Source organism: Pan troglodytes, chromosome 22 (genome assembly GCF_028858775.2).
Source record: "Pan troglodytes isolate AG18354 chromosome 22, NHGRI_mPanTro3-v2.0_pri, whole genome shotgun sequence".
Classification (NCBI taxonomy): Eukaryota; Metazoa; Chordata; class Mammalia; order Primates; family Hominidae; genus Pan; species Pan troglodytes.
This window is the reverse complement of record NC_072420.2, coordinates 37,920,068-37,946,670: the sequence shown is the minus strand read 5'-3', so window position 1 is coordinate 37,946,670 and position 26,603 is coordinate 37,920,068. Positions and strand designations below refer to the sequence as shown.

Sequence of the window (26,603 nt, the reverse complement as noted above, 5' to 3'; positions counted from 1 at the left end):
GGCTCTCCATTGTTAAGCTCTAGGGTGCGGGCTGTAGTCTCGGATGTGGTGTGATTGAGGGAATTTATAGCTTAGCTGCTGGTGGCAAAAACAGGTAGTTTCGAGAGATGAGCACAACCCAGAGAAGGGGAGGACGGGACTGCCGTCTCCTTTCAGTGTCTCTGGGCTGGATGACTGAAAAGTATTCACATTCCTCCAATGAAAGCTCTTTCCTTTACTCACCCTGAAGAGGGGTTGGCTTTTGGTGCCGCGAGTGGGTCCCAGCGTCTGTGCTGGCTTCTGTGATGAGCACGCACACCACACGGGGCTGCGCCTCTTCCTCCTCCTACTTGACAATATGGCCTTTCCCGGGCCAGGCGCCTCCTCCATGATGAGACAGAAGCTACGGCTCTTCTCCCAAAACAGCAGCACCCTGCACACGATTTCGGTGTGTACGTTCTGGGTTCGTTGCCAGTCTGTGAACGGTCCCTCTTTGTAGTCATGGCCCTAGTTGAAGGCCTCTGCTTGTGATGTTGGATGAGGTATTAGTACTATCTGGAGCCATAAATCTTATGTCTTCCTGATGAAAGTCTAGACGAAAATCTGAGGGAGAAGTTCTTGGTGAGATCTTGGGTTTTCCTTAATCTCTGTTCTTCCAGTGTATCCTATCTTCCTCTGCCAGGATCAGTCAAGCATTGTGTAGACAGAGCTTGCCTCTCTGTTAAACCGTCTCCTGTTTCTAAATCCCTTGGCCCCTGGGCCTCAGGTGGGCTAATTCCCTATCCTTCTTTCATTGGTAGGAGTTGAATAAACCGGTATATTATAAGAATATCTAATTTATCCACAAATGTTAATTTTGTATTTTCTGTACTATATTGTGTCTGGAGTCATAAAATATTTACTCTGCTTACTTCCGAGGTATGTCACTACTTTTTTCCTCCTATGCTGCAGGGATTAAGGAAGGAAAAGGCTTTACTGATGTCATAGTTAGAATATGCCCATCAGGGAGACCCAGAGACCTGTTCCCGTGAGACTGACGGAAAGGGTTATGACTGCATAGGAACGGGACCATCCTCAGGCGCTACTGTATGGTTCAATTGATAAAGCTCACAAATTATTTTGTCTCATTTATTTGTGGGACATATTCGTCAAGTAAACTTTAAAAAATATACTAGTGGATTTAAATTTTTTTTTCTTTTTTTGAGACAGGGTCTCACTCTATTACTCAGGCTGGAGTGCAGTGGCTCATTCATGGCTCACTGTAGCCTTCACCTCCCAGGCTCAAGTGATCCTCCTGCCCTCAGCTTCCTGAGCACACCACCGCGCCTGGCTAATTTAAAAATTTTTTTTATTTGTAGAGAAGGAGTCCCACTATGCAGCACAGGCTGGTGTCGAACTCCTGGGCTCAAGTGATCCTCCTGCCTTAGCCTCCCAAAGTGCTGGATTACAGGCATGAGCCACCTTACCTGGCCTAAATTTTTAATATTAAATTTCCGTTTGAATTTGGGCTATACAAAAAATTAATAGAATTAATGTTAATTAAACTTAGAATTTAAGTTACTTCACAGGAATTTTTATTTAAGTCTGCTTAGGAATTTTTTAGGAACATTAAATTAAACATTAAACATTAACATTGAAACAAACACAGTCATCTCCATTTTAAGCAGAATTCAGGGAGAACTCATTTTATTCTTAAGATTGCTTAAAATGGAGATGATCGTGTTTGTTTTAATTAGACTTCAAGGCTTTGGGATGGGGAGTGGAAACAAAAACAAAATACTTAGCACATTTAAGGGACATAGAATATTTCTTGCTTCCAAAATTCAAGTTAAAGTAAGAACTTGGTAAAAATTTTTCACTGGATAACTAGAAAAAATAAAAGATAAGCAGATTTAAACACCAGTAGGACAGATGTTTTTTAATGGTTTGATCTGCAAGCCAATTTTTATTTTTACTGTTTATTTTTGAGATAAGGTTTTGCTCTGTCACCCAGGCTGGAATGCAGTAGCGTAGTCACAGCTCACTGCAGCCTCAACCACCCAGGCTCAAGCAATTCTCCCACGTCAGCCTCCCCAGTAGCTGGGACCACAGGTGGGCGCCACCACACTCAGCTAATTTTTTTTCTTATTATTTGTAGAGATGGAGTCTCGCTATGTTACCCAGGCTGGTCTCAAACTCCTAGGCTCAAGCAACCTGTCCACCTTGGCCTCTGAAAGTGCTGGGACTGCAGGCATGAGCCACCACGCCCAGCCTGAGACGTGTTGTTCTGTGTGGATTGTGGATTCAGTCTTTCTGTTCTGCTTGATGCTATTTCATCCCCTCAATTTCCTCCTCCACTCGAGCCCCTGTAACAGATTGAGACCATCCAGTTCTATGGTGACAGGAAGAAACTGCTCTCCAATAGCGAATGCAGTTACTATCCGTAATCTATTACTCAGTAATTATCTTCAGATAAATGCACAGATGATCTGTTGTGAAGTCTCTCGATGATGTGTGAACCAAGGGAATGGAGGCGCCGATGCCTCCTGCTGTGAGCAGGAACCACTGGGACAGGGCAGTCCTTCTGGAAAGTGGCAAGCTGCTGCCTCGTGGGTGGCACCAATAACCTCCAATCTTGCTCACAGTAGGCATTTCTGGGCAGAAAGGACACCAGGCTAACCATTGTGTTAAATTACTCATGCATTTGCAGTTGTGCTGTGATTTCAGTCAGTGCTATTGAGAAAGAGCCTAATGAACAGAGTTTTATTTTCTTCTGTTCCTTTTGAAGGGACCTCATCCATGCCCATGTGTGATATCACTGGAAACTTACATTTGCCCTGGCCCTTCTCTTTGCACTCTTGAATTCAGACATCTGTTGAGATTCCCCAACCAGGAATGAAGACATGTCTGAGAGGCAGTGACGGGACGAGGTTTCTCATCCCCACACCCTGGTGCTCCCCGTCAGGTGTGTCCAGGCTGCCACATCATTATCAATGGGCATCTGTCCCCTACCAGGACCTGGGCCTTCTCCACCCTGGTATCCAGGTGTCTCAGTGAATGTCTGGATCTTTAAACAAATTGATGATGAAGGAGACCTACGTTTGCTAATAAACAAGGTAGAATGGAGGAAGCATGCTAATTTGATTGGTGGCTGTCTTTTCTCTCCCAGGAAGTGCTCTCTGGCGTGGTGGTCATATCGAGTAAGGATTCAGTCCAACACCAGGGAGTGTCTTTGACCATGGAAGGAACTGTAAACCTCCAGCTCAGTGCCAAAAGTGTGGGTGTGTTTGAAGCTTTTTATAATTCTGTTAAGGTAAGAAAGAATGCTTAGATTGCAAGTTTTTAGTTCAATATTGAAATGTTGGGCTGGGCACAGTGGCTCAGGGCCAGGCGCAGTGGCTCAGGCCTGTAATCTCAGTAATTTGGGAGGCCAAGGCGGGAGGATCGCTTGAGCCCAGGAGTTTGAGAGTAGCCTGGGCAACATAGCAAGACCCCATCTCTATAAATAAACTTTAAAAATTAGCCGGGTGTGGTGGTGCGTGCCTGTAGTCCCAGCTACTCAGGAGGCTTGAGGCAGGAGGATCCCTTGAGCCCAGGAATTCAAGGCTGCAGTGAGCTATGATCACAGCACTCTACTCCAGCCTCAGCAACAGAGCAAGATACCATGTCTCTTAAAAAAAGACATGTTTATGGTGGGTTTCACTTGCTGTGTGCCTTTATTGTTATCTGTTGTTATTTTGCAAGGGATGGTGGTAGTTACACTTCTGATATTTACTAATCAACCTGCGAAAATGGAGATACTTTGTTTCTAAGTATATCCTGTTATTGAAAGTCTGCTTATATTTATTCCCATTTGATAAATAGGATTAGGAGAACTATAAATGTATTAATTTCAGCCATTAAAAAGATCACACCCGGGTGCAGTGGCTCACGCCTGTAATCCCAGCACTTTGGGAGGCCGAGGCAGACAGATCACCTGAGGTCAGGAGTTCGAGACCAGCCTGGCTAACATGGTAAAACCCCGTTTCTACTAAAAACACAAAAAATTAGCGGGGTGTGATGGCGTGTGCCCCAGCTACTTGGGAGGCTGAGGCAGGAGAATTGCTTGAACCCAGGAGGCGGAGGTTGCAGTGAGCTGAGATGGCGCCATTGCACTCTAGTTGAGGCAATAAGAGCAAAACTCCATCTCCAAAAAAAAAAAAAAAGGTCACAGCTCTTCTGAGAAGTTGTGCCTGTGGCTTATGTTACATGCCTTCCAAAATCAAAACTGTTATTTTATTGGCTGTGTCTATGCTACTGTTGATTTGACACTAAGGTAAGATGAAAATACAGCAAGTAACTGTTGTTTTTGTCATTTAGGGTAGAGTTTTGTGTTCCAGAATGTAAACTCTTTCTCTATTCTTGTAGTTGCCTTTTCCTGAAGGACATATTAACGCTTTAAGTTTTGCGGGGAAAAGAGTGAAGACAGAGAAACGTGCATTCACAGTGTTCAGATTTAGGGGCTTCCTATGTTTTCTACAACTTTATTTTAATCCATGAGTACTTAAGAGATTCACTTCCTAAGTCATGGGTCTTCTCCGAGCCACTGATGTTAAACTATAAATGCTTAAAAAGCATGAATACGTGCCTTGAAGGCAGGTTCCAAATGTTAGTACCCTCCTGCTCCTCCTTGGAGGCCCAGCTGAGGAGGTCTGTGCAGGCCACAGGGCTGGAGGAAAGGCCTGCTCTCCCTGAGCGGCTGCAGCAGGAAGGCTCCGAGGAAGCTGGTGGGATGTCAGGAGCAGAGGCAGCGCTGCCCAGAAGAGCACGGGGCTCGGTGAGGGGGAGCCGTGGGTTCACACGTCAACCCTGTTAGCCAGGCAGCCTCACTGTGCTGGGTCTGCTTCTTGATCCTGAAGATCGGGGTTGTTAAAACAGTTAAATGAGATACCTGAGGAGGAGAGAGGGATATATCAGTTCATTTCCCATGTGTCTCAAGCACCTATGTGTCTCATGTTGTAAATGAATCATTATTGTGCCAGAGTCTTAAAAAGCAGAGCCAAGTCACTGTTCATCTCCAGACCCAGCGGAGAGCTGCCGAAGACAGCAGGATGGTGGCCTCCAGGGGGTCGGGGTGCTGTGTCCTTCAGAAGGTTATTAGTAATTGGAAAGGACATTTCCAAGTGCGTGCTGATGGACTGAACTGATTTTTGTTTACAGCCTATCCAGATTATCAACAGCACCATAGAAATGGTGAAGCCAGGGAAATTTCCCAGCGGCAAAACAGAAATCCCTTTTGAATTTCCTCTGCACGTGAAGGGTAACAAAGTTCTGTATGAGACGTATCATGGCGTGTTTGTCAACATTCAGGTGAGAGCTTCCTAGTCCTACGCGACTGACTTCACAAGTTTTCTTCTGACAAACGGTGTGGTCTTTCTCTCAACGTTAGTAGACGGGCCCAAGAATTTAATACTGTGTTTATTGCTGAGACCTCGCATGTATATTCGACGTTAATTTCTCATTTCCCTGATAAATGCATTTGATGTATGGCCGTTATTTCTGATGGGAGCCTCAAGGCACTCGTGCTGTAACTTCTTTTCCCTCTGTTTCATCTGGGCTCTTTTCAGGCCACCTCACATTGTAAGGGATGCTTTTATTGTCTGGTAACAGATATGCCCTAACTTCTTTCTGGCACTAGCATTAACTTGTCTATTTTATACTTACAAGTATCTCTTTGTTTAACACCCAAAGGCTACTACTTTGACATAGGCTGGTGTTCTTTATTGAACAAACCTTGTCAATGAGGGGAAGTGGATTATGACTTCCTGTCTACCTCTGCTGGTTAAGGGACGTCTTTGACAGTCTGCTGTTGTTGTCTCAGGAGCAGTGTGGAGTCCACGCGGGGTGAGAGAGCCTTTCCTTTATGCAGCAGAAAGAAAGATACTTTTGTGATAGCAGCCTCGCAGCACTTCCCTTGCTGGATGAGACAAAACTCTTCAGTCTTATATGCAAGAGGGATGAAAGTCAGGAATTTTTTTGATTTATTAAGTTTTGGTCAATAATTTGGCCTTAGTAGATACATTATCCTGCTGAAAATAATAGAACCTTTAAAATAAAAGCCCCCCAAACCCCTGTGAGTGTTTAAAGATTCATCTGTATGGGAGTTTTATGAATTGCCTAAGAGATCTGTCCAGAGGAAACACATATAGTATGATGTACATCTTCTGTGAAGAAAAGAAGTGTTTCTAGTCCTTTATTGTTAGCACCAAAGGCTTTGGACAGCCCCAAGGAAGCAGCAGTGATGACTGAGTAGTGCCTGGATTCAGAGGAAGCGGCGTACGTAGCCATGCAGATACCAATTGCTGGTATGTGGGTGGGAGTCTTCTGATCAGCTTTCTAGGTTGGGACTGTTTCCACCCTGAAAGAAACTGAATGAAAAATGCCTTTTTGGCAATACTGAAGATATCTTGAACATTTGATTTTGGAAATTATTTTTATTATCTACCCAGAATCAGTATCGACTTGCTTTATCCACACGGTAGTTCTTTAATATGGTTGATTTAAAAATACAAGAATATGTTCATTAGAAACTGGAATAAGATCACGTTTTCAGTGATCATATTTGTTAACTCCTGCGTTCATTAAGACTTACCAAAAGAAGATGAATTTGTTTAAAGTCAAATTGGAAACCCCATCCTTTTCCACATGTTGCCAAGACAGATGTTCAGATATACATAGAAAACGTGTGTGCTGGCCAGGCACAGTGGCTCACGCTTGTCATCCCTGCACTTTGGGAGGCCATGGCAGGAGGATTGCTTGAACCCAGGAGTTCAAGACCAGCCTGGGCAACAAAGCAAGATCTCATCTCTACAAAAGAAAACAAAACAAAAAGCTTGTGTGCTTCTGTTGCTGCAGAGCTGTGTGTACATTGGAGGCTTCTTAAAATATAGTAGGAGAGTTAACAGGTGGTCGGTTCCTTAGTAAAAGGAATAATTGCCCCTACCCTCGTCTTTTCATCATCAGATTTTACCATTTGAGGGTTAACCTCAGAGTACTACAATTTGGAATTCAGTACCTCCCCAACTATCTCACCGATTTCTAACAATGAAGAGATTTCTTAGCTTAACCTCTGATTTCCATGACTTTATCACACTTATATTGTCATTCAGCACTTAATAGTATTTTGCCATCTTTGTTCACCGAAAAATTTAGATTTTTTTCTAAATCATTTTAAAGTTAGTTTCAGAGTCTTGATACTTCATCTCAAAATACCTCATTGCACATCTCCAAAAACTAAGGACGTTTGTCTCTATAATTACAGTTAACATTTGCACACCTATCAGAATTTGTAAAAATTCTCAAGTATTGATTAATTCTTGATTCATATCGAAATTTGTCTTCTTTTGAGAAAATAAATTTAAGAGAAACTAAGATTATGTTTTTTTAAATCTGTCATCATCCATCCATCCATTCATTCATTCATGCCATTATTTGGCAGGTCTTTTTCTTACAGTTTTATAGTAGAGCAAGTGCCGCCCAGAGACGGCAGTGACTTCCTGTGGTCACACAGGCCAGCCTCAGCCTGCGGGTCCAGACCAGCACTCCTCGGCCCGCACTGTTTACCGCACTTACTCTAAAGGTTAACATAGGCACATTTCTTTGGATAGAAACTTTTGTTGCTAAACCCTAATATCATCTTTCTTAAATTATGTGCCAAGAAATTTTTCATTCATAAATTGAATTGTGTTGTAACAATCTAAAACGGTAAAAATCATAAATCAGAATAAAGGATTTAAAAGATAGACGTGCTGGGTGCAGCAGCATGCACCTGTAAACCCAGCCACTTGGGAGGCTGAGGTAGGAGAATCACTTGAGCCCAGAAGTTCAAGTCCAGCCTGGGCAACATAGCAATACCTCATCTCTTAAGAAAAAAATTTTTTAATTAAAAAAAATATATATATATATACACACATATACACATATATATATGTATATGTATCAAACGCCAGTATTATATTCCTGACTTCCAGAGGCTTGGTTTGCTTGTCATTTTTTAGATGAAGAGCTTGTCATTCTTCTCAGTCATGTTGCGTTCATGTTTGTCTTTGTTACTAGATACTTCATACGATCATCAGAGTCTTCCGTAGTTGCCCTTTGTGCATCTATTTCTTCTTTTTACAATAATTTAAATTGCAGGCAAGTTTTATTAGGTTTGTTCTACTCTTGCTTTACTCTTGTAGCTGTGCTAGCAAGCGTTTATCCTATCACATAAAACATCTCTGCTGAAATTGTATATTCAGCACTCATTTCTAGAGATCCTAGTCATCCCTTTTCAAAGTTAAAAATTCCTTTTATAGGAGTCTACTTTAACACTATGGACAGGGCTGGGCACCGTGGCTCACGCCTGTAATACCAGCAGTTTGGGAGGCCGAGGTGGGCAGATCACCTAAGGTCAGGAGTTCAAGACCAGCCTGGCCAACATGGTGAAACCCCGTCTCTACTAAAAATACAAAAATTAGGCCAGACACGGTGGCTCACACCTGTAATCCCAGCACTTTGGAAGGCCAAGGCATGTGGATCACCTGAGGTCAAGACCAGCCTGACTAACATGGTGAAACCCCATCTCTACTAAAATACAAAAATTAGCCGGGCATGGTGGTGGAGGCCTGTAATCTCAGCTACTCGGGAGGCTGAGGCAGGAGAATTGCTTGAACCCAGGAGGCAGAGTTTGCAGTGAGCTGAGATCACGCCATTGCACTCCAGCCTGAGCAACAAGAGTGAAACTCCATCTCAAAAAAAAAAAAAAAATTAGCCAGCCATGGTGGCACGCCCCTGTAATCCCAGCTACTCAGGAGGCTGAGGCAAGAGAATCACTTGAAACCAGGAGGTGGAGGTTGCAGTGAACCGAGATCACGCCACTGCACTTCAGCCTGGGCGACAGAGTGAGACTCCGTATTAAAAAACAAAAAAAGAATATATATATTGTATATATATTCTACATAAAGATCCTTGCAGACAAGGATGATTCTTTTAAACAATGTTTTACTCTCCCAGTAGTACCTTAAATATATATAGTAACTTCTTATTTCATGCGGACAGGTTGTTCATACGAATATAGCTTCTTGGAAGATTCAGTTATGCATAGAGTCCCAGTTATGAAAATTATTTTTGACGTAATTCTGAAGTTTTTCCTGGACGATTAAAACAACAACTAACTTTATTAAACGTGGATTATGTGATTTTTTTTTTAAAGACTGGCATTACAACAGTGGTCCTGCTGTAGAATTACATTTTTAAATAGTCTCTCAGCTCACGGACAGGGATTTGAAGCAACAGTCCCCGTTCAAAGCCTGCTTTAAGCTCAATACGAGCTCTGCAGTGGAGCTCCCCTTGGGGGAACAGAGCTCACCTTGCAGTAGGCACCATGGTAGCAACCAGCTCAGAAAACTAACCTAGGGACAGCAGAGAAATGGAATGCGGCTCTGCCACATTAAAAAAGCAAGTGTGCAAGTGCGATGCTACACTGTTTTCCAACCCACTTTTTCTTTGAGGTGCAGGCTACATCTGTGTGTTGGCAGATGGAGAGAGACCTCAGATGTCTCGAGAAATAAGATTAGCCATGAGTTGACCCTTGTGGAAGCTGGTTGATGGATGTGTGGGTTACTGCATATTCAGTAAACTAGAAGTTCCCTGAGGACCAGGTGTGACCTTGAGCTTGGCTCTGGTGCCCAGGGCAGTGCTATGCACTCAGAGCGGGTGCCCAGCAAGGAACGGTTGTGACATGCTGGGTGCTGTCCCAGGGTTGCAGTCCTCACTGCATGGATTTTCTAATCCCGCTTACAAAGTAGCTGCTGTTTTCCAGCATTGCTGTGTGCCAGCCCTGTGCTGAGTGCTTGTCACACATGATCTCATTGGAGTCTCGCTGCAGGTGGGTCTTAAGAGCCCCATTCTACAGAAGGGAAGCAGAAGCTCAGACAAGTTGTGTTATCTGTCTGGGCTCGCACAGTAAGGCAGACAACAACGGGATCTGGCCTGGCCTCTGCTCCTGAGCGCACTGCCCTTTCTGTCTCGCCAGCCTGCTCCCTGCTACAGGTGGGACCGTGCACCTGTTTGCCAGTGGGTCCAACTGCAGGACAGCTGTGCAAACAGATTGAAGAATAACCTTAAAGTGGTTGATTTTTAAAACAGAAATGCCTTTATTTTGAACATTAACTATCCTATTATGTATTATATTATGTATGTTAATTTTCTATAATGCACTGATTGTACAACGTTTCCCTAAAATATGTTGACTGACTTGTTTCTTTGAATATAATTCCAAGATGAAAGCAAATCCCACTAAAATGAATTTTTTTCCTCCAACTCTCCCCTTTAGTATACACTGCGCTGTGACATGAAGCGGTCTCTGTTGGCCAAGGACTTGACAAAGACCTGTGAATTTATCGTTCACTCCGCTGTAAGCTTCACTCGGGGACTCTGGTGCTTAATGATAGGAATCTCCCATGGGGTCTGAGAATTTACCCTATTTACAAGCTCATCATTTAGCCTCTTACTGTTTCACGGGTGCTGGCAGAAGACACAAGACTCCTGGGTCAGAGACAGTCAGTGGCATGCGCATCACGTGTGCATCATTGTCCTGGGCCCAGAGTCCCCCAGCTGAGGCCGCGGGCCAGAGGGACTCCACGTCGGCACATCGGGCAGGACCTTTCCTCCCCCTGGCTCTCTGGGTGGTAGACTGGCCCTTTGCATCCCAGCCCCTGGATAAAAAATGCCAGGCAGGCTCTCATGAAGCTCGGCTGTATCTGTAGATTCTGAAATTATGTAACATGGAGGTGATCACTGTTACTGCTGTCTTGGTAACGTTTAAAGTATGATTCTTCAGGTAGACAGCTCTATAGCTCAGAGGCTAATAGCAACCTGACCTCCTGGGTTTGATGCTCAGCCCCCCAGCTCTACCACTGAGCTGAGCAGGTCACTGAGCTCTCTGCCCCACTTTCCTCGTCTGTGAAGTGGGACCATCTGGGAGGTGTGAAGAGCCCTTTGGAGGGTCACTGTGCTGAGAGGTTTCAAATAAGTACTTGCCAATAACACTGTTCTGTTTCTTAGATCTGATTTTAAAATTCTGAATCTGAAAGGCACGTTGGAGATTAAGACATCTCTCCCCTCATTTTACAGATGAGGAAACTGAGTTTCAGCAAGATGGGGAAATTTGACAGAACTGTGTTCAGGACCCAGGCTTGCGCCTCTTAGTTCCCCGTCCTTCCTGCATCGCCAGGCTGCCGTTGGTTTATTTTTGAAAGGGAAAAGCTATTTGACCTGCAGAACTCTTGGCCTTCACCTACTGATTTCGGTTTCACCTCTCGTTTTAGCCTCAGAAGGGGAAGTTTACTCCCAGTCCCGTGGACTTCACGATTACACCTGAAACCTTACAGAACGTCAAAGAGGTAAGACATCCTGCACAGGCGAATGCTGTGGGTATCTTCCCAGCAGCCAGACCCCACGGACTAGCTGTTGCCCGGGTGGTCTTCATTTGGAAATCACGTCATCAGCCAGCAGAGATTTCTGATTGTTTGCACCCAAATTACTCAGTATTTTCCATTTGATTTCCTTTTTAAGCTCAGTAAAGCAGCTTAGAAGAGGACTGCTTTTGAAAAGTTCCTCAGGGAGGGTCCATGTCTATTCATCTCACCATTTTCCCTCAGTTTTACTGCATCATGGGCCCCCAAGACCCCCCGCTGCCCATGACACGGCCACGTCCCTTCATTTCTCATGGTTAGCCGGGGCCTGCGCCCGGCCCCCTGGCCTGTTGTCATCCTCCATGGATGTTTAGTTTGCAGTTTCTTCCCCAGCATTCCCACCTGACAGAGGCCGGGCAGCAACGTGCTTTTCAAAGATTCCACAGTGCCCTCCGTGGTGGACGCCTCACGGCCAGGGCAGGTACCGTGAGGACACAGACGCCTGGGCAGTGCCAGCCCAGCTCCCCCGCCTCCTGCGTCAGGACAGGGCTGTCTGGCTGTCAGTGGCAGCCGCTGGTGGAGCCTCAGCTGGTCCCTCGAGCTGCACGGTGAACTTGGGCCCGTCCAAAACTCTGCCTGGCCCCGGCCTCCCTGATCTTGCCCTCTCATCCACTGCCATGCATTTCTCCTAAACAGTGGAGTCCTGTAGTTCTTCCTGGATGTAACTTTTCATCCTTCCTCTAATTCTTTATTCTGCTGTCTGGACCACACTGACTAGGATCAAGTGAAGGACAAGCTGGGAGGCCTGGGCCCTGGGATGTCATTGGCCTCATCCCTCAGAGGCTGGACATGTGTCGTGGGGAGCCTTTCAGACAGGTGAGGGAGGAAAGGCCACTCCTCTGTCTGTTCTGCACGTCTCCCTTCTCCGGGCTCTGAGGGCACGCGACCCCAGTGGGCCACTCAGACTCCCATCTCCCACCTCTGTAGCCTGTCTGCGGAAGCGCTGACCTCAGCAGTAAGGTGATTCATTTCTAGACACTGTTTCTTCTTCGGGATAGCTGCTGCTTCCATGACGGACGCAGTGGCCTTTCATCTCCGTTTCCTGTATTGATTCTGTTTCTCAGGGGTTGGTTCTGTTTGTCGAGTGTGTGTGTCTTTTTCTTGCTTTTGTTTTCCTTAAATGTGTATTGCTCCTTGGTTGTCAGTTTACATTTACAAATGAGGATCTAATGTGTGTGGTGGTGGTGTAGAGGCTGCATCCTTAGCCCAGGTGAGAACCTGTTCTCCTGGTCCTCAGCACGTGCTCATCAGAGGCGCTCTGCCCTGGGTGTGGCACGTGGCTGGGATGTTTGTAGGCAGCTTGTCTCCTGAGTCCAGAGGCTCGCTGTCTGCATTGTGGCTGTGAATGACGTGGGACACTTGTCCTACCTTGCCCTGAGTCTGCTTTTCCGGGTGGGAGATCCCCTTTGCAGGAAGCTGTGGTGCCAGTCTGTGGCAGCTTCCCCCATCTGGGGAGCTCACCTGTGATACCTGCCTACTGCCCTTCACAGGCCCCCGCCCGATGGCAGGCTGACCACACGCCCTGCGAGCACACCCGCTCTCACTGCTCCCCCTGCCACCTGGAGGACGGGTGCCCCGAACTCCCGGGAGCCGGATTGTCTGTCCACTTTCTGCCGGACAGAAACACTTCACTGGGGTGGTCCCCACGGGGCGTTCCTTGTGGCTTTTCTAGGTATAGGTTTATTTGTAAACACGAAGAACTTTTCTTTCCACAGAACCATTCAGGTTTATTGTTGGAAAATAAGAAAATAACACATAAAACAAATAAAATAAAATTTCTTATTCACAAAATGCCACTGGTGGTTTTTTGTTTTGCTTTTTAAGTAGAAAAGAGATGTATTGTAGAAAATCTTGTAGATTTTTAAGTAGAAAAGAGATTTATTGGAAGGATATAAGATAGCTTTATAGGAACTACTAGGCTGGAGCTCAGACTCAAAATAGTATAGGTTTATTTTATTTGTATATGTTAATATCATGTCAGTGGGAGGAGAGGGAAAATGATTGTTTAGTCAGTATCTTGAGCTGAATGTTGAAAGCTGTCCTTTTTCATCAGTCGCCTAAAAGAATTTTAATGTGTACTGCTACTGCTTTTTGTTTTTCTACACAAATAGCTTCTCTTAGTTATTTTTAAAACTCTGTCTTGGCCAGGCACAGTAGATCATGCCTGGAATCCCACCACTTTGGGAGGCCAAGGCAGGAGGATCACTTAAGGTCAGGAGTTCAAGACCAGCGTGGGCAACATAGAACCCGTCTCTACAAAAGAAAAATGTAAAAATTAGCTGGGTGTGGTGGCATGCGATCGTAGTCCCAGCTACTAGGGAGGCTTAGGCAAAAGGATTGCCTGAGCCCAGGAGGTGAGGCTGCAGTGAGCCATGTACTCCAGCCTGGGCAACAGAGCAAGACCCTGTCTCTAAAAATGTTTATAATAAAAACAAATAAATAAAAGCTCCATCTTGAATGCAGACTTTTTCAGAGGTCTGTACCTTTGGGGACTGCCAGGTCCAGAGCCCCGGGCTTTTCAGGTCCAGAGCTTCACTGCTTGGTCAGGTGGCCACCAGCCACACATCACCATTGACCCTGGACACATGGCTGGACCAAGTAGCTGAGTTGGATGTGTAAATACTGACCAGATTTCAAAGACTGAGGATGAAAAGGAGAATGTAAAACATCATTCATATTTTTGATATTGATTATATGTGGAAGTGATAACACTTTTGATATATTCGTTAATTTTACCTTCTTTTTTAATGTGGCTACTAGAAAATTCCAAATTATATATGTGGCTTCCACTCGCAGCTTGCATTATGTTTCTGTTGGACAGTAGTATGCCAATATCTGATCCTTACAGTAACTGGGATCCAGCCAGAGGTAAAGATTCCTAGAAAAATTGTCTCTGTCTAGACCAAGCCCATTCAACCCACAGCCCACAGGCCAGGATGGCTTTGAATGTGACCCAACGCAAATTCATAAACCTTCTTAAAACATGAGATTTTGTTTCTGTGATTTTTTTTTAACTCATCAGCTATCATTAGTGTTAATATATTTTATGTGTGACCCAAGACAATTCTTCTTCCAACGTGGCCCAGGGAAGCCAAAAGAGTGGACACCCCTGCTCTAGACCATCATCAGTCCTTCCTGGCCAGTGTCCTGTCTGCAGAGTAAAGGTTTGTAGGCTTCTCAGCAAGCGTCAAAGATACTAGTTTTCTTTAAATTTCCGTGAAATAAAATAAATGTCTTGGGTTTCAAAAATTGTACAATTGGGAACATCTTTGAATGTTTTTTTTTAAGAGACAGCATCTCATTCTTGTCACCCAGACTGGAGTGCACTGGTGTAATCATTGCTCACTGGAGCCTCAAGCTCCTGGGCTCAAGCAATCCTCCTGCCTCTGCCTCCCATGTAACTGAGACTACAGGTGTGCACCAGCCTGCCCAGCTAATTTTTAAAACATTTTTTAGAGATGGGGTCTTGCTGTGTTACACAGGCTGTTCTTGAACTCCTGGCCTCAAGTGATCCTCCTGCCTTTGCCTCCCAAAGCCCTGGGATTACAGGCCTGAGCCACTGTGCCTGGCCAGGACTTTTTTTTTTTTTAACTGTGTGTGTCAGGTTGTCTTGAACACCATGGCGACTCCCTCAGACTTTTTCGTGTCTTATTCCTTGGTAAGAAGGAGCTTTCTAGCTCTGAGACTAGGCAATTAGGACGGTTCTCTGAGGCATTGTCTGTACACAGAGTGTCAGTCAGGTGCCATATGTAGAGAGTCGTTGAATAATTCAGCCGGCTAATGTCCAAGACGTCAGTACTTCGCTCCTTTCTTCCCGTTTTGTGAGACGGTCCCGGTGGACTGTATAACCACTATCCAACTTCGCTTCCAGGTTTTATTTGCACCAAAGTATGGAGCACTTTCCCCCCTTGCCTGCATTCTGATGTATTTGTTTTCATTTTGTTTTAGAGAGCTTTGCTTCCCAAGTTTCTCCTTCGAGGACATCTCAACTCAACAAACTGTGTCATCACACAGCCGCTAACGGGAGAGCTGGTGGTGGAGAGCTCGGAAGCCGCCATCAGAAGCGTGGAGCTGCAGCTGGTGCGCGTGGAGACATGCGGTGAGGGCCGTGCCACCAGGCCTTGCGCTTGCCTGTCCCCCTCGACTGCCACCCTCACGTTCCATGGTTAAGAGGATGCTGGGGGGCTGGGCACAGTGGCGCACCCCTGTAATCCCAGCTACTCAGGAGGCTGAGGTGGGAGGGTGGTTTGAGGCTGCAGTGAGCTGAGATCGCACCATTGCACTCCAGCCTGGGCAACAGAGCAGACCATGACCCTGACTCTAAAAAAAGAGAGGACGTCGGGGAAGCAAAAGTAAGAGCGTGGCTGTGCCTTAGCAGTAGCCACGTGTCTAAGGGAAGTGAGGGGAGGGGACCCTGGAGGATTCTTGGAGCAGACTGGGGGGTGGTGCCGGTGCGGATGTGGACCCGCAGCCTTTGCTGGCCCTGACCGCGTGATGTGGCCTCCCTCCCGCAGGGTGTGCAGAAGGCTACGCCCGCGACGCCACGGAGATTCAGAACATTCAGATCGCCGACGGGGATGTGTGCAGGGGCCTCTCTGTCCCCATCTACATGGTCTTCCCTAGGCTGTTCACCTGCCCTACACTGGAGACCACCAACTTCAAAGTGGGTAAGTGGCACTCGCCTCCAGCCCTCATGGGCCCATGGGAAGGGCCGCTCAGCGCCAGGGCCTGCTGTGGGTCACATAGCTCAGAGCCTGCCGCCCTTCGGTCCCTCAGTGCCAGGGCCTGCCACAGGCCATACAGCTCAGAGCCTGCTGCCCTTCGGCTGCTCAACAAAACCTTGTTAAGGAGCTGCTGTGCCGCACAAGGGACACACCCACAGGCAGTCCTGGTGCTTGTGGGACTTCCACTGTCACATGGGGAAACACACAGACCCACATCAGTGTAGACATGGGCAGGTGACGCTGAGCTCTGTGTAGACATGGGCAGGTGACGCTGAGCTCCGTGTAGACATGGGCAGGTGCCGCTGAGCTCCGTGTAGACATGGGCAGGTGACGCTGAGCTCCGTGTAGACATGGGCAGGTGACACTGAGCTCCGTGTAGACATGGGCAGGTGAGGCTGAGCTCCGTGAAGAAAACTCCCGTGAGTGAGCACCACAGGAGTGGGGGGTGGTGTGGATACTGAGAAAGTGGCTCTGTGTGAAGGTCCAGGACCCGTGAAAACCCCAGAGTGAGCGCTCAGCAGCAGGAAGGCCTTGAGCCCTGCGGCCTAGATGCCTCTAGTGAGTTTCCATGAACCTGTGTGTTCATATTTTAACCATGGGATCTGAATCAGGTCACAGACACCCTTTTATATTCTGCCTTTTTCCCTTAACATTGTATCATGAACATTTCCATGTTTTTAACTCTTCCTATAAATATTGTAATGGGACCTCCATCTTAATAAGAATCATGTTAATTGGGAGATCACTCCACACTATGAAGAAGTAGAACAGAGAGACCCAGTAGGAAGGGACCGAGCCTTCTCAGTAGCAGGGGACCGTGATTCAGAGAGGCTCGGGGACCTCTAGGTTGGAAGTCAGGAGTGAGCACTGCATCCACATCAAGAGCAGCACCTCTGTGTGTTCCCCTCCAATTCTGTGCAAGTGACCTCAAATGCACGGTCAGGCCCGAGACTGGAACTCACTCGGACTCTAAGCAGCGCCTGGGTATCATGGCGGCTCCAGTGCAGCTGTTTTCCTGCTGTAAAGGAAAGCCCCCGCCACCTCCCTATCTTGCCTGCTGGGCATCCCTCTCTGTCCACTCCAGCCACACCCTCCACCCTTCTGGGGGGCATAAGAGGGGTGGAGAACCCATTGAAGGGAGTGGTGGCAGAGGGCTCTAATGTAGTGACAATAAAGTGAGGAAGGACAGGCCGGCCACTGCTGGTGGCCGACTCTTCTCGTGGCTGATGTTTGGGCGGAGGTGGACACTCCCACACGGGGATGCTGTCCTGCAGACCCCAGCCACAGGTGGGCACTGACTCCAAGGCCCCTTCCACAGCTGAGCTGCCACAGTGTGGGGCTCGGCACAGGGTGCCCTCTGCCCACACGGTGCCCTTCCCACCCCTCGTCACACTGGGGAAGGACGTGGTGCTTGTTTGTCGTCAGGTGCTTCCTCTTCACACACATCCCTTTTGTTAGGATCAACAAGGCTCACCCATATCAGCTGAAGAGTCGGTGGAGAAGGAATCCTGTTTGCTGAAAGGTGATGGATGAATAGTATCCAATGGAGCAACAATGAAATTGTTGCTTCTGAAGACTGTTTCTCACCTGGGGATTGGGGACATGAGCCCAGACAGCTATGCGCTGGTTCACGGTCTGCTATTTCATTAAGAACTGTAGGAAATGTAAAAATAAGGCAAAGGAATACCAATGAATTGAAAGGGTTCTAGAATATCCTTTTTAGGAAAGCAAAGGGACAGGGAAAGTGTAGTTGGTGAAGCCTGATCACTCATGTTCCAAGATGAGAGGACAAAAATTCACTTAGAGAAAGTTGACAGAGGTAGTCAGACATCAGCACAGTCATCTCCACTGGTTTGGCTGAAAGGTCAGGGTGGCGCTGAGGGGACAGCAATGAAACCCACCCGCACCGGGTGCTCCTTCGCCATTAGAGCTTCCTGCGACTGCAGTGCTGGTGGCGTGTGCTTTCGCTGCTTGGTAACAGCACAAACCCACCCTCTCTTCTCTTCTCAGAATTTGAGGTTAACATCGTGGTGCTTCTTCACCCTGACCACCTCATCACGGAGAACTTCCCGCTGAAGCTCTGCAGGATATAGCCCGGAGGAGGGAAGCATAGAAAACGGGAGTGGCCATCTGGAAATCCAGCTGGTTATCCAAATCCTAAGGGGAGCTACAGCCAGCGGCATATACTTGTTTTTGTGATTATTCTGTATCAGAAATGAAACAGACCCTCAAATTAACTTTCCTTCCTCATTTCTTGAGGCTTCTGCTTCCAACAGGCACTTCTAATCAGACCTTTTCTTTGAAATTCAACAAGATTTCTTAATGCTATTTGCCAAGACCATTTCACAGAAAACATTGACTGTGGCTCTTGCCTTATCTGTTCCTTTTTAGGTACAGTAAAACAATTGTGACAGCAGTTTGAGCTTGCTGGAGAGTGGCATCACAGGGACAAAAGGAAACCTCTGACTTGCTAATGGATGTAGCCAGGGACTCCCCATAGCAAAGGGTCTGTGGCCAGTTGACATCCAGGATGGCTGCAAGCACACTCGATGGTCAGGAAGTTTGCAGATACTCGCCAAGGCAGAGCGCAAAGTGCTAGCCACTGGAAATGCATGACTTCCCTCCACCCCTACTCTATTCTGTAGTTTTTTGGTTTTGTTTCTGAGACGGAGTCTCAGTCTGTCAGCCAGGCTGGAGTGATCTCAGCTCACTGCAACCTCCACCTCCCAGGTTCAAGCGACTCTCCTGCCTCAGCCTCCCGAGTAGTTGGGATTACAGGTGACTGCCATCGCGCCTGGCTAATTTTTGTATTTTTAGTAGAGACGGGGTTTCACCATCTTGGCCAGGCTGGTCTTGAACTCTTGACCTCGTGATCCACCCGCCTTGGCCTCCCAAAGTGCTGGGATTACAAGTGTGAGCCACCATACCCAGCCTCTGTAGTTCTTTTTACAACATTTTTCATTATAACTTTAAATTTTTTAAGCAACTGGAAAAGTGTTCCTTGCTCTCATGGGGGGATTTGGCTGGTGCTGAAGTGTTTCTGAAGTCTCAAGAACTGCCATAAAATCTCACGCTGCCATTTCCCTGAACAGATACATACATAGAGAGAGACAGTTTTCCAAACTGTGTCACGCAGGCTGAGCGCACTGGCAGGATCACAGCTCACGGCAGCCTCAACCTCCCTGGCTCAAGCGATCCCTCCCCTTAGCCTCCTGAGTAGCTGAGACTACAGGTGAGTGCCACCACACTCAGCTAATTTTTAAATTTTTTGTAGACAGGGTCTCCCTATGTTGCCCAGGCTGGTCTTGAACTCCTAGACTCAAGTGATCTTCCTGTCTTGGCCTCCCAAAGTGCTGAGATTACAGGTGTGAGCCACTGTGCCCAGCAGTTTCCCAGAATATATTTAAATGCAAAGTTACATGAGGGGAAAACATGTATGTTTGCTCCTGTTGTTACTGGGTAGGTTCTGAACAGCAGAAACCCATGTGCAGGGTGGGCTGGTGAAGGCCCCTCTCCGCAAGGTGGTAGCAGGAAAAGGTCCTTGACTTGATGAATTTGGTCTGCCTCTGAGCCACTGGAGGAAGCTGTTTTGAGCCAGGGATTTTTGGCCTAAAGCCAGCATTTCCTCAGTCTCCCTTTGTGGTTCGAAGGATATGGACTATTGCAATACATTTCTTCCTTCAAATCCTGCCACTGTTTTGTTGGCCCACAACTAATAGGACCTCAAAATAAGCCATGCTGCTTTGCACACACACTAGCCTTCTTTTGTACTTTTCATTCTGGATGGGCTCGGCCAAAACAGGCTCAGGCCAAAGACCTCCCAAGCTGTATGTACTTCCAGTATCCTGAAACAGTGTTTGGTGACGTAATGCCAAGGGTAAACAAGCCTGATTTAGGCACTGCTTTATCCAGGGGCTTCACCCATGAAATTAATAAAACTTATCTGAGTCACTTGAAACTTGGTTCCCAGAAAATACATTTCTGGTTTATAATCTCCTTTTATGCTCACCTGACATTAATTATCTATCCTTGATGATGTGTTTAAACTGAGTAGCAGAAAACAGAGGCCACACTTTCTGGGAAATTTTAAAGGAAGAAACCATTTTTAATGAGATGAAAATATTTAACGAATTTAAAAAGCTAATGACAATTTTGAGAAAAGGTTTGGGATGTATATTGCTATGTAATTTAATAAACTGATTTTATGGATATAAATATGACTGCTTTCCTTAGAGAATAATTATTACCTGAAGCGCATCCAGACAACGTGGCTACCTTTATCATTTCATTCAACCCTGAGTGGCCCAAACAAAGGCCTCAGGCCGGCCACTTCCTTCCACTTCTTGGTCTGACCTCTCCATGATCTGTTACTAGGCAAAACTCAGATGTTTGGCTACCTTGGGCTGCAACTGTCCCACTCTTGCCCAGGCTTGCTGGAGTTGGGGTTATCCACAGTCAGAGGTTCAGAGTTGTCAAATTCTCCAATTAGAGCAAGAGATGAGGAAAGGAAAGGGAGATGAAAGAAAGAGGCTGTGCCTCAGAAATAACGCCGCATATCTACAACTATCTGATCTTTGACAAACCTGAGAAAAACAAGCAATGGGGAAAGGATTCCCTATTTAATAAATGGTGCTGGGAAAACTGGCCAACCATATGTAGAAAGCTGAAACTGGATCCCTTCCTTGCACCTTATACAAAAATCAATTCAAGATGGATTAAAGACTTAAACGTTAGACCTAAAACCATAAAAACCCTAGAAGAAAACCTAGGCATTACCATTCAGGACATAGGCATGGGCAAGGACTTCATGTCTAAAACACCAAAAGCAATGGCAACCAAAGGCAGAATTGACAAATGGGATCTAATTAAACTAAAGAGCTTCTGCACAGCAAAAGAAACTACCATCAGAGTGAACAGGCAACCTACAAAATGGGAGAAAATTTTTGCAACCTACTCATCTGACAAAGGGCTAATATCCAGAATCTACAATGAACTCAAACAAATTTACAAGAAAAAAACAACCCCATCAACAAGTGGGCAAAGGACATGAACAGACACTTCTCAAAAGAAGACATTTATGCAGCCAAAAAACACATGAAAAAATGCTCATCATCACTGGCCATCAGAGAAATGCAAATCAAAACCACAATGAGATACCATCTTACACCAGTTAGAATGGCGATCATTCAAAAGTCAGGAAACAACAGGTGCTGGAGAGGATGTGGAGAAATAAGAACACTTTTACACTGTTGGTGGGACTGTACACTAGTTCAACCATTGTGGAAGACAGTGTGGCGATTCCTCAGGGTTCTAGAACTAGAAATACCATTTGACCCAGCCATCCCATTACTGGGTATATACCCAAAGGACTATAAATCATGCTGCTATAAAGACACATGCACACGTATGTTTATTGTGGCATTATTCACAATAGCAAAGACTTGGAACCAACCCAAATGTCCAACAATGAGAGATTGGATTAAGAAAATGTGGCACATATACACCATGGAATACTATGCAGCCATAGAAAACGATGAGTTCATGTCCTTTGTAGGGACATGGATGAAATTGGAAATCATCATTCTCAGTAAACTATCGCAAGAACAAAAAACCAAACACCGCATATTCTCACTCATAGGTGGGAATTGAACAATGAGAACACATGGACACAGGAAGGGGAACATCACACTCTGGGGACTGTTGTGAGGTGGGGGGAGGGGGGAGGGATAACATTGGGAGATATACCTAATGCTAGATGACGAGTTAGTGGGTGCAGCGCACCAGCATGGCACATGTATACATATGTAACTAACCTGCACATTGTGCACATGTACCCTAAAACTTAAAGTATAATAATAAAAAAGAAAAAAAAATTGCTTCAAATGAACAACAACAAAAAAGAGGCTGTGAACAATGAATCTAAAACAATATTTTCTTTTGGGAAATGCCCGTTTTGGCAGGAATACATTTTGGCTCAGCTGTGCTGTGAATTCGGAGGAAAAGTAGGGAGGGCCGGAAAGCCCAGGGCTTCATGCAGAGTAGACATCAAGAACCCACCTGCTCTGGAGTCTTGGTGGGCAAGGGGAACGAACCTTCCAGTCCATTTCTACCGTCACCATAATTCCTGTGTCTGAATCTGAATCACCTTCTTCAAAAACTGGGGGCTGAGATTGCCTCCACATGCTAACGCTGATTCAGGGCGGCAGCAGATGCTGGTGTTCTCAGTTCCTTCCTGCTTCCGCTTCCTGTTCAGGAACAGGGCCACATTTTCCCATCCTCTTCGGCTGTAGGCGTGGTCACGTGACCAGGAGGGCGGGGCGCGCCTGCGTAGCATACGCTGGAGGACGGCGCCCTCACCCTGGCGGGAGGTGGATCCCCAGCGCGGTGCAGTTACATCGCAGACATGGGCTCGTCTATACGCTGCTGGACGGCCGGGGTCTGGGCTCCACAGCCGGGGGGCACCACCCTGGAGCTGGTGATAGGGGAGGGAATCGCCGCTCGGGCGCCCGGGCCTCGCGCGGAGCCTGCGTGCGCGAGAGTTCACGGGGCAAATCCTGCCCATCCTCCGCGCTCAGGCGTGGCTTCAAAAGCCTCGGGCCGGGTGGTGCAGCCCCAGCATAACCTGGCGCCCCGGTGGCTGCTGGAGTGGTTGGCTCAGAATGGAAGGAAACGGTGGGGTCTGCGTTACTCTGTGGTGATAAAAAAGAGAAGCGGCAGCTTAGCGCCAAGAATAAATGATGACCGCCGGAATCCCTGCCGTTAGGCGCAGGTCTTGGCATGGGAGCTGCAACAGGGCGGCCAGCTGGGCGCCAGGGGGCCTGGGCCACCTGTCCGGTGCGGGTCCCCGAATATCCTGGGCTCTTCCGGGAAGTGCCGCTGCGGTGAGGCCAGAGCCTCCCGCTACAGAGGATGCGATGTGATGTGATGTGCGTTGCTCTACTCAACGGAGCGCCATTCCCGTGGTTTCGCCTTGCTGCAGTTTCAGTAGATACCGGCTATTGATTTTGGTCTGAGAGTCGCAGCCATGTGAACATTAGTGTTATTCTGGGTCAGGCCGTCTTCTAAGTGCTGTATGTTACCTCATTATAGCGACCCTGTGAGGAGGGAACTGTTAGTAGCATTAGCAGTCTAGGAAAAGAAATCCAGTTTGCCAGGCGCTTATCCATCCGTCTGCGCACCTCCCCACCGTTCCATCCCAGGCGAGCAGTCTGTAACGTGGTGCAGTTTTGCCTGCGCTGCAGCCCATTCTTTCACCTTGCTTCATTTGGGTTTTACTTTGCCGTGTCATTGACAAGTTTTTCTATGCATTTGTTCCCATGTATGCATCACAGGTTATTAGCTGTGTCACCACGTGTTGAGACGCGCGAAGGGCTGTTACCTTTTCATGGTTTGAATTGTTACGTCACCCTGGCGTTCTTGAACAAAGAATTGGACAAAACACACAAAGCAAGGAAAGAAGGAAGCAACAAAAGCAGAGATTTGTTGAAAATGAAAGTACACCCCACAAGGTGGGAGCAGCCCATGAGGCCGAAGGGCCCGGTGACACAATTTTCTGGGATTTAAATACCCTGTAGAGGTTTCCCATTGGTTACTTGGTGTACACCTTGTGTAAATGAAGTAGTGGACCGTAATCAGCCTGATTGGTTGCAGGAGAGGACCAACCAGAGGCTGAAGCGAAGTTATAAAGCTATACCCTATGCAAACATCTGATTAGTTGCAGAAAGCAACCAATCAGAGGCTGAAGTTACAAAGTTATACTCCCATGCAAATGAAGTCTTGACCTGTGAACAGCCTCATTGGCTGTGGGAGGGGACCAATCAGAGGTACTTAGAGTTTATCTGCCACGTGGAAAAAGGGGGGTTGCAAAGGGAGTAGCCTCTGGTCCTTTTGTTACTTGGATGTGGAAAGTTGGGGTTTTCCTTTTGATTTAGTTCTAGGAAGTCAGCGTGAATCGGCCTTAGGTTTACTGCCTCCAGACCCTATTCTCCTGCCTCAGAATGGTCTCAGTTTTGATCAGCTGAGTCAAATGAAAATGAAGTCCTGAGACTAACGCAATCATTTGCAGCTGGATCCAGTTTAGGAAGGAGGCGAGTGATTAAAGGACCAGAAAGTCCGATCTAATTATATTCTAGGACTGATTTCTTCTATGTAGAGTAAAAATACTAGGGTATGTTCCAGACCCATTCAAAGCACTGAAATGTCCTTTAGTGAATGACCTCACAATACCTTCTGAGGGGTGTTTATTATTCCCATCTCACAGGTGAGCAGGCTGAGGCACAGAGAAACTGACCTGCCTAAGCCACGTAGCTCTGTTGATTCTTGGCCTGATATTCCCCCAACTTACTACAACCAACACAGAATTACAGTAGATCGCCATTGCCCTGCTATGGGTAAGACCTCATTGATGGGGACACGATCAGTTCTTCGTGAACCATTACTATTGAAGCCATCATTCATCATTTCCAGCTGGTTTTCAAAAAGGTAGAATAAAGTTTTATGCGAAGAAATCAGTTTTGATTGTGAGATCTACCCAAGCTAACTCATTTTGGGACTCCGAATAAGAGTAGATATTAAAAACTTACAAAGCAGAACAACTGCCCGGGAAAATGCTCTATGAAGGTAAGGTCTTCTTTTGAATATAAACAATTCTGCAACCTAAAGGCTGTCAAAACTAGCCACTTTGGTAGGGAGAAAAAAAAAATCATACATGTGAGTCTAAGAGGTGGAGGTGAGAATAAGCCTCCTGGGTCAGCATCTTCTCCACTATGGCCACTGAAAATTATTCATATTTGAGACTATCTTAAGTGGCTACAGTGGTGAGAGAATATGACATTACTAAGAAACAGAAGGGCACCTAATTTGTAGAATCAAAGCGGATCCAGCTATACTCACACAAAATGCAGTCAAATTATTAGAGTATATCACTCAAAAGATGCGGAAGGCAGACTGAGGAATTAAAACTCAGCAAGGATCTCCTGTGCTTTACTGTGCTTTTCTATGAATGTCACTGGTAAGACGGAATTCCTCGGATAGACCCCTCTCCAGGCCGGCAGGATTCTGACTTTGTAGGGCTTTTCATGTCCAACCCCAGCCAGTCTCTTTACAGTCTTGTGTATAACATACAAAAGACATATGCTGTGGAGGTTTTAAGTACTTAGAAAAGTATGAAGACAGAATTTGTGCCTATGTCTGTATATTGTCGGATTCTGGGGAGTGCCAGCTTGATCACGACTAAGGGTCAGGATAATACCAAAAGATTATGGTTTACTGTCATTGCATCAACTGTCATTTCCCCCAAAAGATGTTTCTGGTTCCCTTTTCAAACGTCCAGCTGTGGTAGGAGGCTGAGCATGAAGACTTAGGGACAAAGCAACTCAAACGAAAAGCATTATGAGAGGTAGGGTTTGGTCAGCAAAGGCCCCATAAAGCAGGGTGTGGTCACTTCCTTTCTCAGGGGTCACTGTCCCCCACCTGGGTCAAGGACTAGACCTTCAAGAACTAGACCACAACCTCTGGGTCTTAAGTGAAAGGAAGGAGACCAGCTTTTCTGTCTACAGATGTATAGCCTCTGATGGGGCCACCTGGGGAGGCTGGGCCAGGAGCCCAGATGTACTGCCGCATGATACACCAAAAAAGGATGCACCCAGGCTTGGCTGCAGAAAGGTGAGAGAAAGGAGCAAAAAACTAAAATCTTAAATATTCATGTTTGTTTTAAAACAATTTTCGACACCAATATGTATTAAGAAAACACAAGTTCAAAGTTGAATTCAAAATCCCCTACATGGCTGGGCGCAGTGGCTCATGCCTGTAATCTCAGCACTTTGGGAGGCCGAGGCAGGCGGATCAATTGAGTCCAAGAGTTTGAGACCAGCCTGGCCAACATGGCGAAACCCTGTCTCTAATTTAAAAAAAAATACAAAAATTAGCCGGGCATGGTAGTACACACTTGTAATTCCAGGTACTTGGGAGGCTGAGGCATGAGAATTGCTTGAACCCAGGAGGCAGAGGTTGCAGTGAGCTGAGATCGCGCCACAGCACTCCAGCTTGGGTGACAGAGTGAGACTCTGTCTCAAAACAAACAAAAAAACAAAATCCCATACATAAAAAAGATATGCTTAAGAAGTGAGTGTACTTTTACCATGATTTTCCTTTATATCTGGTAGCAAATACATCTTTTTTAATCCATGGAAACTGCAAAAATCAATTACATGCATAGCAACAAAGAAAATCACAATTGGCTGGGTGCGGTGGCTCACGCCTGTAATCCCAGCACTTTGGGAGGCCGAGGCAGGCAGATCACGAGGTCAGGAGATCGAGACCATCCTGGCTAACACGGTGAAACTCCGTCTCTACTAAAAATACAAAAAATTAGCCGGGCGTGGTGGTGGGTGCCTGTAGTCCCAGCTACTCTGGAGGCTAAGACAGG

The 26,603-nt window shown here is 46.4% G+C and overlaps 2 protein-coding genes across 9 annotated transcripts in view; one reads left to right on the top strand and one right to left on the bottom strand.

Moving 5' to 3' along the window:
- Positions 1-24,684, top strand: part of VPS26C (VPS26 endosomal protein sorting factor C) — a 49,172-nt gene extending 24,488 nt beyond the window's left edge. Inside the window, exons 2-8 of one of the 7 annotated variants that reach the window (XM_054675100.2) lie at positions 3,128-3,271; positions 5,158-5,307; positions 10,313-10,393; positions 11,307-11,381; positions 15,402-15,552; positions 15,968-16,120; positions 23,509-24,684. In XM_054675100.2, the coding sequence (XP_054531075.1) occupies positions 3,128-3,271; positions 5,158-5,307; positions 10,313-10,393; positions 11,307-11,381; positions 15,402-15,552; positions 15,968-16,120; positions 23,509-23,516 (762 nt within the window). In that variant the 3' untranslated portion in view covers positions 23,517-24,684. Of the gene's footprint in view, positions 1-3,127; positions 3,272-5,157; positions 5,308-10,312; positions 10,394-11,306; positions 11,382-11,786; positions 12,078-12,171; positions 12,270-12,943; positions 13,232-15,401; positions 15,553-15,967; positions 16,121-18,187; positions 20,393-23,508 lie in introns of those variants that run through there. The other 6 variants (XM_531457.8, XM_009424542.5, XM_009424493.5 and 3 more) reach the window with 6 other exon arrangements.
- Positions 4,450-23,466, bottom strand: LOC750082 (Down syndrome critical region protein 9). Of its 2 annotated transcripts, none has more exons than XM_063803674.1 (2): positions 22,235-22,876; positions 4,450-6,365 (listed from the first exon to the last, which is right to left on the bottom strand). In XM_063803674.1, exon 1 carries the CDS (start codon positions 22,737-22,739, stop codon positions 22,290-22,292), a length of 450 nt encoding a protein of 149 aa, XP_063659744.1. In that variant the 5' UTR covers positions 22,740-22,876; the 3' UTR covers positions 4,450-6,365; positions 22,235-22,289. The 2 variants fall into 2 exon arrangements, with proteins under 2 accessions (XP_063659744.1, XP_009422934.1); XM_009424659.5 differs by lacking the exon at positions 4,450-6,365 and adding an exon at positions 15,043-17,830 and having other exon boundaries at positions 22,235-23,466.
- Positions 24,685-26,603: the final 1,919 nt, after the last annotated feature.

What these genes read in the sequence shown, in the direction of transcription:
- LOC750082 (XM_009424659.5), bottom strand. Translation starts at nt 22,739, where the DNA reads ATGGGCAGGATTTGCCCCGTGAACTCTCGCGCACGCAGGCTCCGCGCG.